General features: G+C 32.6%; 2 protein-coding genes across 2 annotated transcripts; both read left to right on the forward strand.

Annotated features, from left to right (window-relative positions):
* The first annotated feature begins 6 nt into the window (after positions 1 to 6).
* LOC145320691 (uncharacterized) lies at positions 7 to 7,647 on the forward strand. Its single transcript, XM_080162828.1, has 11 exons — positions 7 to 132; positions 472 to 556; positions 757 to 798; positions 1,202 to 1,324; positions 1,691 to 1,771; positions 2,150 to 2,188; positions 5,172 to 5,257; positions 5,467 to 5,636; positions 6,028 to 6,700; positions 6,932 to 7,128; positions 7,417 to 7,647. The coding sequence occupies exons 1-9, from the start codon at positions 12 to 14 to the stop codon at positions 6,337 to 6,339; spliced, it is 1,059 nt and encodes a 352-aa protein (XP_080018954.1). The 5' UTR covers positions 7 to 11; the 3' UTR covers positions 6,340 to 6,700; positions 6,932 to 7,128; positions 7,417 to 7,647.
* A 531-nt stretch (positions 7,648 to 8,178) lies between these two features.
* On the forward strand, positions 8,179 to 17,179 carry LOC145325145 (IQ calmodulin-binding motif-containing protein 1-like). Its single transcript, XM_080168385.1, has 18 exons — positions 8,179 to 8,305; positions 8,732 to 8,796; positions 9,347 to 9,421; positions 9,829 to 9,912; positions 10,087 to 10,180; positions 11,308 to 11,414; positions 11,815 to 11,895; positions 12,344 to 12,425; positions 12,638 to 12,684; positions 12,925 to 13,098; positions 13,432 to 13,510; positions 14,079 to 14,174; positions 14,529 to 14,596; positions 14,852 to 14,966; positions 15,303 to 15,364; positions 15,687 to 15,761; positions 16,049 to 16,118; positions 16,956 to 17,179. Exons 1-18 carry the CDS (start codon positions 8,252 to 8,254, stop codon positions 17,031 to 17,033), a joined length of 1,506 nt encoding a protein of 501 aa, XP_080024511.1. The 5' UTR covers positions 8,179 to 8,251; the 3' UTR covers positions 17,034 to 17,179.
* The last annotated feature ends 102 nt before the right edge of the window (positions 17,180 to 17,281 follow it).

Raw genomic sequence — 17,281 nt, forward strand, 5'->3', positions numbered from 1 at the left:
TTAGTTTAAAAATGAAGTGTTTCATGTTATTGTTTTTGTTTGATATTGTATTTGGATTGTTTCCAGATTTGCCCTCAGATTGTAATAAATTTATTGTTGGGCATTGTGAACCTAATAATGAAGAAATTATAAGTAAGTGTTCATAAAAAGCGTAGTTTTTCTATAATAAGGATCGGTTCTTCCTTACGTTACGGTTAGCTTGTTCAAATTGTCCTGTCGTTTCCGATGTTGATTCCTGAAGGCAAGGTTTGGAAATTATAGCAATTCTATAATCGTTTTCTGAACGCGCATTTAAATTTTAAACATCCTGATTTAGATTTTTTGACAAAATGTTATCCTATTCACCTGTTTTCTGAAATAATGACTCCTGGGACAACACGGTTTAGCTCATGAACAAATTACAAATTACAGATTCATTTTAACATCCGCGAAAATCTGTCTATATTAAAATACGACAAATACCTATTTTAGGTGTAATTGAAATTGGTAATCTTGATATCTCCTTGACAATCTGTCAGGGACTTTGCAATGCGCAAGAAAACTGTAATACCTTCAGGTAATATTTGATTATTTAAGTACAAAGTAGTTTCGTTTAAAGGCGTTCACAGGATTTTAACTTAAAAGTGACATAAAATTAGGCCTTTGTTGTTTTGCTAAGGTATTGTTATTTTCAACTCCTCTTAAGAGCACCATTCAAATAATTGATATACATTCATAATAAATGATTTATTCTTTGGATACAATATTATTATTCAGATTTGATTCAGAAACAGGAGAATGTACTCTTCTACACTACAGGTAAGAAATTTAATATCATTATTTACTACATCAAAATTTAAAGATCTATGATGCTTCTTTAGATCAGCGTAATGGAAAGATGACCAGTAGTAACAATTGTCTCTTTTTGCAGGGATCTAAAGGGATAAGATAATGGCCGATAAATTGAAGTACATCCCCAATAATGATACACAGAATTACCCTTTCTGTAGATCAAAAAAAGTGGTTCGTGCACTCAACTTAATGAACCAACCAATCATGTCCCCAAAGTTGTTAAGTTATCCCAACAAATAAAGAGTTATTATAAAACTTTGGGGAATTGTGTAATAAACAGCCCAATGTCCTGTCCCTCCCTGTTTTTTTGTGTATAAAAACAAGTTAACTTATTGTTTAGATAACTTTTTTTTGGATAAATTATATTTAGATACACCTCTAGCTGTGATCAGGTTGGAGGATTGGAATCTCCAGACCTGGACACCTGTCTACATTTCTTTGATCAGGATCCACCCGGTTGTGATGGTTTTATACAGGAGGATTGCGTTATCAGGTATCACAGAGTTTTTACCCTAACTTTTTGCTAGTGAAAATTCTAGATAGTCAAGTCAAAATTAAATTAATTGTAAGCCCAATATCCTATATTATTACTTAGTTATTAATTAAGATAACAATATTCAAAAGAAATTTGTATACCTGAATGATGAGAAGGTTGTGTAATTTTGGGGTAAAGGAGTTGTGCTTCAGATGACCTATCCATTTTTTAATATGATAGATTAAGTTACCTGGATTAAAGTTATTTAAGGTTAGGTTTTCCCAACTAGATATGTAGATAGTGAGTAGAATACATTAATGAGTTAATTTCAAATAAAACTGTGACTTAAATTTAAATTCCTTGTCAATGACATTTTAATTTTAGTTCAGCGATGGTATTTAGCTTAGACTCTGTGAATAATATGCACTCTTGTCAAGTTTATCTTCAACTATTGGCAGCAACTTCAGGAAAACTAAAAATTAAATAGACAAAAGAGGGGTTATACCTTAAAGTGTCTTGTTGAGCAAAAATTCCCCTATCCTTTTATTTGTAAGAAATGCAACATAATAAGGGGAGGGATGGTTTACTTTCGTTTGTTTTTTTTTACTTTAGGTCAGGATAGGTTTGGTTATATTGGGTACTGTTTTCCCCTCAGGGGTAGGGCACTCCGCAGGAGTTAGGCATAGGGAAAAAAACGTCCCCCCTTATTTTCAGTTTATTTAAAAATAATGAAGTAGGTTATTAGTGCCATCATGATCTTTGTAAGAAACTGAGTTCAAATATACTATTTTTGCGTATTTACCGTCTAGTAAAGTTCAAAATCTAATTTTGAGTTTTTTGAATAGGGGCAAAATTTTTCACTTTTGATGTAGCCGAACACAGGTCAGCATACATTATATACACTTTCCAATAATCAAGGACAATTTTGTTTATAAGAAGCGCAGCTAGGCAAATAAATAGAGCCACTGTAGAGTAAGACTTGTATTTGTCATCAATATGTAAAAAGTATCTGACTCTGATTATGACGTAAAAAAAAATTAGCCAATGAGAGGCCAGTTTACACTGTTATTAACCAATCGTAAAATTTATAGTGGCCTCTCATTGGCTAATTTTGTTTACGGCATAATCAGAGTCAGACACTAGGTTGCATATTGCTTTATACTTTTTATATTTTCCTGACTTATTTTTTTATTTTCTTAATGTTAGAGTAAATTGTCACTCTTTCACAAGCCCCTGAAAAAAAATGACAGACTAAGAAACAAAGCATGTAAAGTACCATTATATGAAGTAGAAAGATTTTAGGTAGAAAGATCTACCTAACCACAAAACTGATTGTGTTATAACTTTTAGGCTATTTATCTCCCTACTCACCTTTTCCCCATAGAATCGAGATACAGATGCTAGGGGCGCATCCGCTATTGTACTTATTTTACCAAAATTAGTTTTGACATATTTGCATGTCATTAGTAAGTCATAAGCATAGATATGCAAGACTAAGCATCAATTAAAACTTAAGAGTAACAATAGATATATTATTACTTGGATCTTACACAAAAATTTTAATTTTTCTAATAAAATGAATGACGCAGCGGGCTAAAATAAAGATTCCTCCATTCGACACCCTCTACCCCATCTCCTTCCTTCCTACTGGATGAACGAACTGACCAATAAAAGACAAGGGAAATAGCAACCTAAATTGACTCCAATTTTTCCCAAATCATAATATCCATGTATATTCTACATCCATTATTAGTGACCTATATCTAATACAATGAAACCTTGTTCATTAAATCTAATTGCAAATCTTTAATAAAACTCTAGTCTATATGTTGCAACGTAAGTCTTAATTATCTTTTACAAGTAAGAGGGACAGTAATTGTCTAATTTAAAGAATTATATATAAGTGCAAAAGTGAGTATGGAATAGATCAATAGAAGAAAACTTTTAAATTTATCCTTTCACTATTTAAAAGAGGCATATTTTTTTATGTAGAATGAAATAGATATTTGTCATTTTTATCAAATCGTTTCCAATCTTTTCAACCAATAACTTCATTGTACTGAAGAAATAACAATGCTTATTATCATTGTAGATGAATATCAATCATCTTCCATTGTCTTATCCCCTAAGATTCCTGAAAGAAACCGCTGAAACCAGAGCTCGATCTTTAAATCGTTTATAGGTGATTTAAACCGGGGCGATTCATTTGGCGCACCATCAAATTATTAATATCAATCTTTAAATCGAATTTGCATGGGTGATTTGAATCGGGCAGTGGCGCGGGCCCGGCGCGCCAATGCCACTCACCGAGTGGCATTGGCGGTTTAAATCGGGGTGATTTATTTAATAGATAAATTTTTTTTTTTAATTACTTTAATATTTTATTGCAAAACTATCGTGAAAACATTTTTATAGTTATTTTTAAAATAAATTATATATTAATGTTTTATATAAAATACTATACTGACACGGTATTTTATATAAAATACCTTACTGACACTGCTTAAGTAATAAAGTTGTACTGGCGCGGATCGATATTTTAGTGAGTGCGCAAGCGATTTAACAACACCGCACCGAAAATCTTTTAAAAATCAGGTGCGCTGTGGCTTACCACCAGCGCGCCTACGGTTTACCTCTGAATCGCCCCGATTCAGCGCGGCATAAAAACGATTTAAAGATCAAGCTCAGAACAAAATGACGGAGTTCATTTATTTTGCAGTTACCTATCCACCTTTTATCTGTTCAATATACATTTTCCTGTATATCAAAATGATGAATATATTCAAATTAGTATTTTAACACTTATAGCAAAAGACAGATCATTAAAAATAAGCAAGGATGAACAAATATTGAAATTCAGCGATTTTAATTGTTTTGCTCAGAAAATGTTTATTGCTCAATTTGCTTCTAAAATTCTTAATAACACTGGAATTAATAGTAACTTAATTGATAAATTTATTGATTATTTGATGCTCAGTAAAAATAATGTCCACTTATTTCGCATTAGTTAGATATTATAATTTACAATATTGTATTATCATAACATGATAATTATACCAAATATTAAATGTGTTTAATTTGTTTCATTGAAATAAATTTTAAAACAACAACCTATCCACGTATAATTATACGCACAAATCGATATATTATTACTTGGATGTTGCATCATATTTTCATGTTCTGTGATAGGGACACTTGCAGATGGTTAATATAACTATACCCCACATCCATCCCCTCTATCCCAGCATATCCCTTTTATTTTATAAACGAACTGACCAATAAATGAGGGCCATATAAGCAAGCTAAATTGACGAAAACTTTTCCCATGTCAATATATTCACGTATAATATATCCTAAATTCATTTACGCACATTTATAAGTGTAAGAATTCACTAATTGCCTACAAATATTCCTCACACAAAATTAGGAAATTTTTAATGAGCACTTAAACGAACAATTAACATTGTTTCTCACATAATAATTGAAAAATTTATCTAGGTACAAATTCATTAAAGAAAAGGCTTACTTATTATAATGAATTTAGTATTACTTGGATCTCACACCAGATTATCATGTACTCTAATAAAGTCAAACTTGCAGATGGCTAAAAAAGACTCCCCTCCCCCCCATCCACGCCCTTTACACCATCCCCTGGATGTACGAACTGATCAAAAACGAGTTTCACCAACCAATCACAATTCTATAAAAGTGCCCGACGTTTTTGAGCCAATGAAAAAAGATAATGTGTTTATGAAACTTTGGGTAACAGTGTAATTTACAGCCCATTGTTCACCCCCACACTGAATTAAATAGCAATATACAATCTCAAAAAAGATGAACTCTAAGTGATAATATCTACTTTTAGATGTAATCTGTACGATGGTTTGGAAAAATCATGTACAAAATTTCTTGGACCAAAAACCCCTACTCTTCAATCCTGTATGTCTGTAGGTAATAAGATAAAAAATAACTATAGCTATTTCAATTATAACATTTAAACAAGAAACAATTTTTTTCCGAGAGTAGCAATTCTAACAATGAACAAAATAGTTTAATTTTCTAATGATTGTTTTTCTAAAACACTTGATCTTAAATTATATCTAGAATATGAAAAAATCTCTGAATAAAATCGATTTAATTGTCTACAAATAATTTATTAGGATCAACAACAACCATTTCAACATCAATTGCAACATCAACAATAATAACATCCACATCTGCAGCAACAACTACCACAGCTGTGGGATCAACAGATGGAAGCTCTACACAGTCACCGTCCTGTTCTGTACCTGAAGACATTACTAATGGTCATTGGGACTGTTCTGTTCAGGTAGTTATTAGACTATTCATTACATTATTAAGCAATAGGATGTTTGTTTGTCTGCCTTTGTGTGTACTGAATAACCTGTTAGCCACTGAACTGATATGATTCTCTTGTACAGTGAAGCTTCATTTAGGTTTAGGTCCAGGAAAGGTTTATGAGGTTTATGAATATTTTGGCGAAGGATACCTACTCTACACCAATCCAAGAGAAATTTCCCATAGAACTCCCATCTTTTTCAATCCTTTCCAATCCAATGCCCCTAGAAGCTTCTAGTGCCGTAGTGCACTAAAAGTTTATTGAAATTAAAGCTAATAACCAGATATATCTGGAAAATTCTAGTATTCTAGTACTTTAGTTAGGATCTTATTACCAAATTATCTCTGTATTCATCGTTTAGGAAAATGAAGAGGTTGAGACAAACGGAGTGTGCCAACTTTTTTGTAATCCTGGTTACATTGCCCCAGAAGGTTCCCAAATCATCTGCACTGCTGATCAAACCTGGGATACAGATCCTGGAACTTTAACTTGTGTTGATACAGTCCTAGCTGTAATTGGTGGAGATGTCAGTGCTATCAAAACTATGGAGATACTTGATCTTGATGCAAGTTGTGGAGATTCCTTGCTTAAATTGACTATCCTGCTGCTACCAGTGTTGCTCAATTATTTGGTACTGATGTTATCATGTGTGGAGGCAGTGTTGACTACATGAAGAACCATTGCCTATTGTTTGATACGCAAACATTAACATGGTCCCCTCACTCAACTCTTCTTAAAGATAGAACAAGTTCAGCAGGTGTAAGGGTTGGTAATAAATTCTTTATCATTGGCGGACTCCTACAGAGATCCAGTGAAGTTTTAGACCTGGATATGGACAAAACATGGAGGCTGATGGATACCCCCTTGCCAGGCAATGCCCAGTCAATTATATCACATTGTGTTGTGCCCTATGGAACCGATGCCTTCCTTCTAATTGGAGGATTGTATGATCTTACAGAGTCAAGAGCTGATGTTTATATGTTTAATGTCACAGAAAATGCTTGGTCATACTATGCTAATTTAAATAATGCCAGGTAAACATTGCTCCATTGAATGGCAAAGTTATAAAAAAAGTACTTAATATAACTATATCAAATCTTAAACTATATTGATGGCTATGATCCCTAAGAGATAAATAATATTAAGAAATAAAAAAATAATGAAAAATATTATTTACTCTGCTCCTTTCAATCCCCCCCCCCCTGTATCGCTACATAAATATTCATTTTGCTCTAGCTTAAAATTGAAAGTGAATTATATTTTAGATCAAACCATGCTTGTATCCACGTTGATGGAATGGTCATAGTAGCTGGAGGACAAGATGGAAATGAACCTACTGAAATACTAGATGCTGATTCTGATACCTTTAGAGTCATTAGCCCTCTGAATGTGGGTAGACAATCTGGACAAATGGGAGTTCTGCCAGGAAACAGGATTATAATTACTGGTGGCATAGCACCAGGTACAATATAATATTTGTTGCTGAGACTTTGTTTTTTCTTTAGTCACTTATAGCTACGAACCTAGAGGCCTCTAGAACTCTTTTTTGAGAGGGGTGGGGGCCTAGGGACGATAAGAATCGGTTCTCAGCCATACTGAAAAATCATGTATAGAATCGTATTACAGACAATTTTCCTCCAGTCATAAAATTGATAGCAAGTCTTAATCTTGTAATTCATCATTTTAATAACCACGAAAAGCTGACTAAAATGCTATGCTATGAATAACTTTTAATACTTTGTTTTTTTAGGTGGGGGACTAACATACGATACAATAGAAGAGTTTGATATAGAAACAGAGAAGTGGAATATTGTTGAAGAAAAGCTGGTGGTACCAAGAGCCGCGCATGCAGTTGTACCTGTACCTCGTTCTGTTTGTCATTAATTGTAATTTAACTATCTATACTATAAATATATCAAATATTTATTTCATTTCCTTGTATTTTTAACTTATTTAAATCAAATATATAACTGTAGATTTTGATTTTCATCAAAATTATTTTGTTTTTCTATGAGCTACTTTACTTTATAACAAGGACAATTATGCCCATAAGTGAATTTCTAAAATTAGACGTTATTACAAACGACCATGAAAACTTGAAGAGTGTCAGAGCTTAATAAGCAGCATATTAATATTTAAGTCTAAATCCAATTGTATATAAATGAAATGAAATGAAAATTACATAACATTATTAAAATAACGATCGGAGCTAACCGTTACGTACAGGCGGACGTACAGACAGACCCTAATTATTCAATTTTAGAAATACCACGTATTGTACATGTACATATATGAAGTAAAATTATACAGATAAGGAGAGCTGAATTAATAAACAATTAATTTAATTGACTACAAAAGGCATAATTTTACACATACAAATTAAGGAATAAAGTTGATTTTTTGCCTATTATTATTGTGTCTTTTAGTTGTGTGAATTAGAAAGCAGGTTAAAATTTTTTATTATACTCTACTTACAAAATACCAAGGGCATTATGGTTGAACTAAATCAGACGGCTTTCTCATTATTTGATTTCTGTAATAAACACACAATTTAACAATATTTACAACAACAAAAAAGTTTTAAAATGAGTTTAGAGGAAGAAATTGGTGATGTTTTAAAAGCTTTAGTTCATTTACAAGTAAGATAATTTTATATAATATAATCTTAAATGTTAAAGGTCTTTAGAAAAAAAAGTTTATTAGATTGAATTGATTAAAACTTTATTACACATAATAGAAGATGCATATATATATACTTGAGATACCAATGATGCTTCAAATAATTGAGTGTTTGTATATCTTTTTAAATTATAAAGATCTCATAAACAGTAGGGCCATGGTGTGAATGGTTTTCAGGGAAGCATTATGTTGGTACATGGAATATTTTAGCCTGGTGGTGTAAAGGAAAAATATAGTAAAACTATGTTGAAAGTTATATTGAGTTCCATAACACAAAATCTTTGGTCAGCAACTTAGAAATTGTGGATGCTATTAGAAAAGGAATTAATCTATATTTTTTTATTTTCCTATCCACGGACAACTGTCTATGATTTGAAATATTTTAGGATAATTACCTTACTCTTGTAAACAGTGAAGATGAATCAGCCTCAAATATACTTCAAGATTATAAGTAAGAATCATTTTAAAGGTTAAAATAAAAAAAAAGCATAGATATAAAACCTTAATACAACTTAAGGTTAAACAGACTGGCTGCGTTCATAACGCAAAAATTAGATGTAATAAACGTCAAGGTATAGAAATAGACTAACATAGGAACTTTAAAAAGACATACAGAGTGTGGGATGTTTGGTTTTTAAAAATCAACCAATTTATTGGTTGAGTAAGGAAAAAATTTGATGGAAGAAGAATGGCAACATCCATAAAAGCAAAGCTCTAGAGTTAGAAGGAAGGAAAAGTCCTGTAGATTGTCAGAACTTAATATGCAGAGCATTAATTTTGAGACTAAAAGAAATTGCAAAGTTTGAAATCAATGGGAAAATTCTAATATGTCTATTTAAACGAAAAGAGCTAACCGTTACCGATGTACGGACGGACCGACCCTAATTATAGAAAAGCTTCGCTTTTAATTAGGTAATAAAAAAATATTAAGGATAAAGTTGGTCCAGTTTTTTTTAAATTGACAAAATAAGAATTCCTACAATATTATGTTTTTATTGTAGAGTTTTGGTTGGAAATATGTTGGACTGGTCAAATCAACTGGATCAGGATTCAAAATTATCACTCTTTAACAACAGGTATTAATAAACTTGAGTTAATAGTATTCTTTATTTGAGTCAAACATTTATACCGTTTATACTGTGACCATTTATCCTTATATAAATAACAGGATGTCTCTCTGTCAGTGTGTGTAGCGAATGATCTCACTAACCACTAAACCGATATGGTTCTCCTTTTTTATTGAACCTTTTTTATATGTTCAGGGAAAGTTTATAATTATTTATAGAGAGGGCACCTCAAACCTTTCAATAGTCTCTAAACCCCCCCCCTACTCATAAAAGTGTTTTTCTTTTCTTTTTAAAAATTAAAAGTGGAGGGTCGACTTCCACACTCAACCCCGTTTCTAATGGCCTCTAGGGGCGTATACGCTAGTATAAAATGCATGATTTTGATCTATCTTTGCCAATATAATTTATTTAACTAGACTGTTTGTAAAGCTGTTGAGTGTGCGTCCTGCTTCCCTGTTAATTCCAGCTTTAGAAATTCTCCAGGCTTTTTCTGGTATCAGGTAAAATTCAAGTCAAATTAAATCCAAACACTCCAAATTAAATTAAAAATAAGGGGCGTTTGTTTGTTTAGCAAGGGTCAGATTATACATTATTATACATGTATTAGGGTCTATGTAGTTCTGCAGGGTTAAGAATGAAAGCATCTCAATTCTTGATAATGTTTTTTTTTATAGCGAAGATGAATTAGCCAAAGGAAATCTGAGATTAATGTACAGAATTAGTGAGAGGTTGGCCAGCACAATGACGTGGTGTGTACAGTCTTTACAGGTGAGATTAATGTACATAATTGGTGAAAGGTTGGCTAGTACAATGGCGTGGTGTGTACAGTCTTTACAGGTAATATTAATGTACAGAATTGGTGAGAGGTTTGCCAGCACAATGACGTGGTGTGTACAGTCTTTACAGGTGAGATTAATGCATAGAATTGGTGAGAGGTTGGCCAGCACAATGCCTTGGTGTGTACAGTCTTTACAGGTGAGATTAATATACAGAATTGGTGAGAGGTTGGCCAGCACAATGACGTGGTGTGTACAGTCTTTACAGGTGAGATTAATATACAGAATTTGTGAGAGGTTGGCCAGCACAATAACTTGGTGTGTATAATCACTACAGGTTAGTTCCGGCCGTTTCAGTGATCTAAATAGACACACATACAGATAGATATGATAGATATGTATACAGTCGAAAATATATTGTATAGGTATAAACTAAACAGAAAAAAATCATGCAGAAAAAAAATCCTTTAATTAAAGGACATTTGTCTGTAGGTCCTTATTGTGCATAGTACTATTGATATAGCACACAGTGGGTGGAATTTTCAACATCTTTACTTATGACCCCAACTTACAAACTTTGCGACAACGAGTTACTTCGTTTACTTTTCGATAATATGTCAACGATGATTTTAAAGCTTTCATAAAACTTTAAAACTAAAATCAACACAATGATAATAATTCCAACTAAATGAACTACGATTAATTTTTCCTAATTTTTAAAAACAAACAATTTTGTGGAAAAATTATTGTTTGCTTAAGCTTAAAAGGATGTAAAACTTACGTACTAAAAAAATTCTGATTAAAACAAATAAGTAATTAAACTGAATTGTAAATGATACTTCTGTTTGATACAATTTAAAAAAGCGTAGCATTTCTAATCATTATCAAAAAGTTTGTTAATAAATTTTTGAAAATATGTTTTTATAATTGTCCAATTATGATTACTATGACGATAAAGCTAAGCTTCACCATAATCAAGTCTTGAATGTATTTAAGTCAATATTAGGCATCTTGTTTGTTGCAGTATCTGACATTATGATTTGGTAAGGTTTCCTTTTTTGGATGCTGTCATCCTTGTTTTATTCTAAGAAATAAATACTATACCTTTTATATTTCTAGGGAACGCCGGATTCTCGCATATATTCTCAGAAAGATTCTAGAATCATATTTGAAAAATCTGCAAATATTTTGCAACGTTTTTGCGATGCTGATACTAATTTAACGAGGTAGGGTAATTCAATCTACGTCCCTTTTTATCTTTATATAAGTAACAGCTGTAATGCCCCTAAAAGCCTATAGATCTACTTGATGTGAGGGTTGGAGGGGAGAGGATAGGGAGAGAATTCTAAACACTTTTCTAGTTTTAAAAAGAAAATTAAAATAAAATTCTGAGGGGTGTTTTTTTATATTCTAGGGAACATTTCTATTGAGATGGCGGAGGTACCTTCCCCAAAATTAGTTATACATCTTCTGTTGACCTATTTAAAACTTCGCTGTAAAGGAGAAACATATCGGTTCAATTTATATTTGTTTTAGGCTATATAGTTCTTCTACAGAAGAAATATCGGACAGGACTTGTAACTTACTCTAAAAGTTCATTAAGATAAATATCAATCGTATTTTCAGACATATAATTTTACATCAAGAGGATATTAAGAAATCATTACAGACTTTCATCAATAGATACTCAGATAACCAATCTTTCAGGTAAAAATAGCTTGGTGCAATATCCGCTAGCTGTTTTATATACAAATCCGCAACCGATGTTATAGTTTTAATTTTTGACCCTCTGCTGACAAGCTGCAATACTTTTTGTACATTATAAAGTTGTATGTATAAATAAGAACATTATTTCCAGTATGGCTTCGAAACCGATTAATATCCGTTGGATTATTACTGAATTGGTTCTGATAAACCATGTATTATATAGTATTACAGACAATTTTAAACAAATAATAAAACAATAATTATTTACCTTTCCGTGGATATTAAAATTAAAGATTATAAAATTAATATTACGATTTTTATTTTCGTATTCGTGGAATATTGTCTGTTATACGATCCTATGCATGATTTTTCAGTATGCCTGAGAACCCGTTCTAATCCATGTGGATATTAATCGGTTTTGAAGCCATACTGGAAATAACTATTCTAGGTATTTGTATGAGGCTATAGATTCTGAAGAGGAATGTATCCGAGAAGAAGAGGCTAGGCTGAATGCTGTTGTTACTATACAGGTAAAAAAATAGACGAGGGGATATGCGAATAAGACAAGAATTGATTTATTATTACTTGGATCTTACACAAGATTATCATGTAATCTCTACCCACTTTTTCTCCAACCCTTCCCCGCCTAGTTGATGAACGAACTAACCAATAAAATCTTCTTAATTTTGATAGGTTAGATTTAATGTATAAATTATGTTTGTTATTTCATAAAATATTTAAGGCAACAGTTAAGATGTGGAGACAGAGAAAATTATGGAAAAAATTGAGGTTGGTATTTATATGAACTAAAAAATAATAGATTAAATTGCGAAATATCTCTTATAACATGAATTTGTTAAATTTTCTTTGTTTAAATCCAATATCTTTTGCTTCAGACAAAAAAAACTTCGGTGTTTTTGTGGTAAAGGGCTAAAAAGTAGTGCCAATAGGTCCAGCTATTACCGACATCTTAAGCTTCAGAAAGCCAGGCCGACAGACATCGTTCTATTATATAATATTTTAATTTAGAAACGGAATAGTTGCCTGCCAGCGATTTTATCGGGAGAAACGACAAGACTCTGATGGAGAAAAAGGAGGCAGCGGTGCTAAAAAATGTCCGGTCATTCAAACCCAGGAGGTAATGTTCCTCTCAGAGCTGAGAAGAATACAGAATAGACAGAATGGATTATATACTAGATACAGGTCAAATTAACATTTTTTTTCCAGTATGGCTTCGAAACTGATTTAAATCCGCAGAATTAGAATCAATTCTCACCCATACCATGCTTAGCATCGTATCATAGACAATTTTCCACGAATAATAAAATTTAAAAAAACATAAAATAATGCCACTTTTGTTAGCTTGGGCCTTCGGCCCCTCGGGTCTAACAAAACCTGTTTTAATTTTTCATTTTAATATCCGCGGAAAGCTGTCTATAATACGATGCGATAAATAACTACTAAACCACTCCCAGAGCATACATCCATACTTTTTAATTTCCCCTAATCAATTTGATATTTACCCGATTATTTTAGAACACTAGCTCGAGTAAATACTTCAGACTTCGGAGCCTACTTGGAGAAAGAAAAAGAAACTGCAGTTTTAAAAATTCAGGTACTACAGATACTTACAAGCTCTCAAACAATCAGCCTGTTTGTTTTTGTATTCTATGTAAAGATATTATAATTTCTAGCGGCTGCGCTCCTAGCATTTAGGAGCTCTGAATTCGAAAGAATAAGGAATATAGAAAAATAGCCTAAAACCATCCACAGACCTATAAGAAGCTGCCATGTAATGGACAACTCATTCGGTTCAGAAGTTATCGAAATCTTAAGCTACAGACCAAAAAACCTTACTGCTTGATATAATGGGATTTGCAAAGAAACTTTACTTTTGCACACACTCGTCCTTCCCTCGAAGTTTTTGTTGAGCAAAGACTCCCCCCCCCCCAACTTTAAAAAAATGCATTTGAAATAAGAGTAGCAGTTTATCGGTATTTCTTTAGAGCGTTTAGGTTGGGTTATATTGGGATATGTTTAAGGGGTAGGGCGACGAAAGGGTTATTCCTAAGGAAAATCCACTACCCACCCCCTCACACTGATTATTTTTAAATTAAGGGAGGAGGGTTTATCCGTGCTCAAAGGACACTTTAAGGGAAATCAACGGTTTTTCTTTATTACAGAAATGGTGGAGAACAAAGAAAAAATGTACAGGATCACATCTTGGAGGATTTCCAAAAGACATGGAAACTGTTATAACTGCTGCAATTATCATACAGGTATGATGATTTTTTTATATTGAGGGGGTGTGATAAAAGGATTCCTCTCCTTAATTTAACTTTTTTTTATAGGGGGGGGGGATGAATTGTCTCTAGAAGATTTGTCATTAAAGAGAATGGTGGGTACCCCACCCCCTTTAACATTTTTTCTTAAATTTTTTTTGTTGGGTTCCACGTCACGCCTAACCTAACCTGGAGCAATGTAAAACTTCCCTGAAAGCTATGGAATGATTGGTCAAATCATTTACGAGATCATAGCAGACATGCAAACAAACTGTGACTTTATGTTTAAATAGTTTCTTAAATTTATTGTTTTTATTGCAGCAATACAAACTTTGATTTTGTTAAATTTAGAATGCTACCCGAAAATGGTTACTCAGACGCAGACAGACACCAGTATGGAGTCAAATTCTAGCACCCAGGTATATTAAAAATATGTAATAATGTAACTACCGTCACGTTCTCCTATTCTTTGGCTTTACAACTTTTAGTTAACCATTCTTTGGTACCACAAACAAATATTATTCAAACTTTTCCACCAATAATATAAACTTATAGAGGGGGTAATATGGTTTATCGTGTTATGGGGTGTCAAAATATAGGACGATTTTTTGTGAGTTATATATCTGGACTTAATATTGTTTATTTGATAGTAATTAATAACATTTTATTTCCAGGATATTGACAGAGAGTAGAGTTAGAGAATTAAAGCTTGAAATGGATCTATGGCAAGAAAAAAATAAACATAATCCACAATTAGACAGTCAAGATGTTCATCAACTTTATAAACAGGTAATGGATTTAGAATATGTGGATATTGTGACAGGAGAGTGTTTGTCGTCAATATAGGTTTCTAATTTAGTTCTCAAATATTGGTCAATTTGTCCCTCCGTGGTCACAGCAGGGCTAGGGTTAAGTCATAAGGGGGGAGAATGGGAGGTATCGTTATATTAAACAGCACAGCTTGTAGGAACATTTTATCAGGATTTTCGAGGATTCTCTCACAATAACCACGTATATCTATTTAAAAAGTATACAAATTCAAATTGTCTTCCATTCCATGCCAGGGGTAAACTATTTTTTACAAAAATTTAACTCATATTTCCTAAAATTATTCCTATTTTTAAGAGCCAAGAAAAGTACAGAAAATTTCAGTCCAACCAAAGCTGGATGCGCCTTCTTGATCACAGGTAATTTGCCATGCCATTAATACAAAGTAATGTGATGCTTGTTTGGTCGGATGTCTATGCATTGAAATAGAGAGTTGTCAATCACCCATTTGAGTATATGGGGTCTGTCTCATGCATAAAAACGTGTGATGGCTTTGAATCTGTTTTTCCCACTGCAGAATAATTGTAATATCTTAGCTGTTTTTCATCTGTTTTTAATTTTTTTAAATGACTTTGAAATCTGATTTCTTGTCGGTCTATACATAAAGGGGAGAGTTGGCATTTGGTATCTGAAAAGGATTTTATTTATGAGAAATAATCTTGTAAACTTATTTATTTTCAGGTTGACAGTTTTAGGAGCCCAAGTAACAAACAATACTCAAGTTATTAAAGCAGCCCCCTCAATACACGAATACAAGTAAGATTCAGGGATCTAAAGGGAATAAGACAATGGCCGATAAAATTATGCACATCGCCAATATAGATACAAAAAAATTGTAAATTACAAATTATTTGGACACTCAACTTAATAAACCAAACAATCAATATTCAATTAAAGTCCCCAAAGTTGTTAAGCTAACGAATAAGAAAACGTTATGATTTAATTTGGGAACTAGTGTACCAAACAGCCTAATGTCTCCTCCCTCCCTTGTTAAACATGATAATTATAAAATATACTACTAAAACAACCTAAATAATTTGCAGGCCAGAAATGTGGAGCACTTATCATACCCTACCCCTGAATATTGCTGGAATGGCCAGGATTAAGCACCAGGTATAATATTAGTTTTCATTAAATTCCTGGAACTTTTATTAATAAAGGACAAATAAATCAACGAGTAGAATATGATAAACTTCGCCCCTAGCCTCGAGGGGCTTTGCCCCAAGAGGTTTGATCAAACCAATTTTTTGGATTTTATATTTAAAACAAAAATTTAAAACAAAAATTTCTTTGGGGGGGGGGGGAAATTCTTTTTTTTTTTGGGGGGGGGGGGATAGTCGACCCACTATTTTAATTTTAGTTATAAAAAGAAAAAGAAAATTTTTTTGGGGGGGTATTTTTCATTTTTTGGGGATTGGGGTGTCCCACCCCCCAAGAAAATAGTTATAAACCTTCCCAGGACCTATGAGAAGCTACCCTGTAAAGGAGAACCCGATCGGTTCAGCGGTTAGCGAGATCCTTTGCTACAAACAAACAGACAAACAAACACACAAACACACAAACAAACAGACAGACATCGTTCTACTTTGTATTATAGATAGATTATAACACTATCCTAATAGTAAGGTTTTTGTGGAAGCTTAAGGTTTCAGTAACTATTGAACCAGTTGAGTTATCTATTTGAGGAAATCTTCACATAGATCTTGAAATTTTTAGGCTATTATATATTTAAATTTGATTCTTGGAATACTAACTTCTGCCCTCCATATCCCTTAAAATACAAAGCAATTAGATGCTAGGGGCTCAGCTACTAGAATATAAAAAAGTTTAGTGCTGAAACGGCATTGTTCATTCAAATTATCTAAATTAACATTATCAAAAGGCAAGATAGTACTTTTGCTTCTGAAGATTTATATTTTGAAAATTCATAATGCTTCCTTTTTATTTTAGAAAATGTTGGAAAAAGCAAGTTGGCCAGAATGGAAAAGAAGACTTGATAGAATTGTCCCACTTGATTCAATTTCATAATTATTTCAAGAAAACAGAATTGTACGTGTTCCATTGTCTCAAATTTATATTGTAAACAAATAACACCTTTTTAATGATTTTGTTTGAACAGCTAACCACTGATCATATTGGGTTTTAAATGCTTCAAGTTTCAGTCTTGCAATGGATTTAGGCTAGCTTAGCTGTATGCACCCTCTCTCCCCTTGTAAATGATGACCTTCTAAAAGCTAGGGAATCAGTCACCAGTCTAACTTAAATATTTATAGGCG

This window comes from Acartia tonsa, chromosome 1 (genome assembly GCF_053477335.1).
Source record: "Acartia tonsa isolate MP-2025a chromosome 1, ASM5347733v1, whole genome shotgun sequence".
Taxonomy (NCBI): Eukaryota; Metazoa; Arthropoda; class Copepoda; order Calanoida; family Acartiidae; genus Acartia; species Acartia tonsa.

Bases quoted from the DNA above. Each gene is read 5' to 3' on its own strand.
- LOC145320691 (XM_080162828.1), top strand. From the start codon at position 12: ATGAAGTGTTTCATGTTATTGTTTTTGTTTGATATTGTATTTGGATTG. The intron at 557-756 runs GTAATATTTGAT...ATTATTATTCAG, and splicing joins GAAAACTGTAATACCTTCAG to ATTTGATTCAGAAACAGGAG. The intron at 5,637-6,027 runs GTAGTTATTAGA...TTCATCGTTTAG, and splicing joins ATTGGGACTGTTCTGTTCAG to GAAAATGAAGAGGTTGAGAC.
- LOC145325145 (XM_080168385.1), top strand. From the start codon at position 8,252: ATGAGTTTAGAGGAAGAAATTGGTGATGTTTTAAAAGCTTTAGTTCAT. The intron at 8,797-9,346 runs GTAAGAATCATT...TTTTTATTGTAG, and splicing joins AATATACTTCAAGATTATAA to AGTTTTGGTTGGAAATATGT. The intron at 14,597-14,851 runs GTATATTAAAAA...TTTTATTTCCAG, and splicing joins AGTCAAATTCTAGCACCCAG to GATATTGACAGAGAGTAGAG.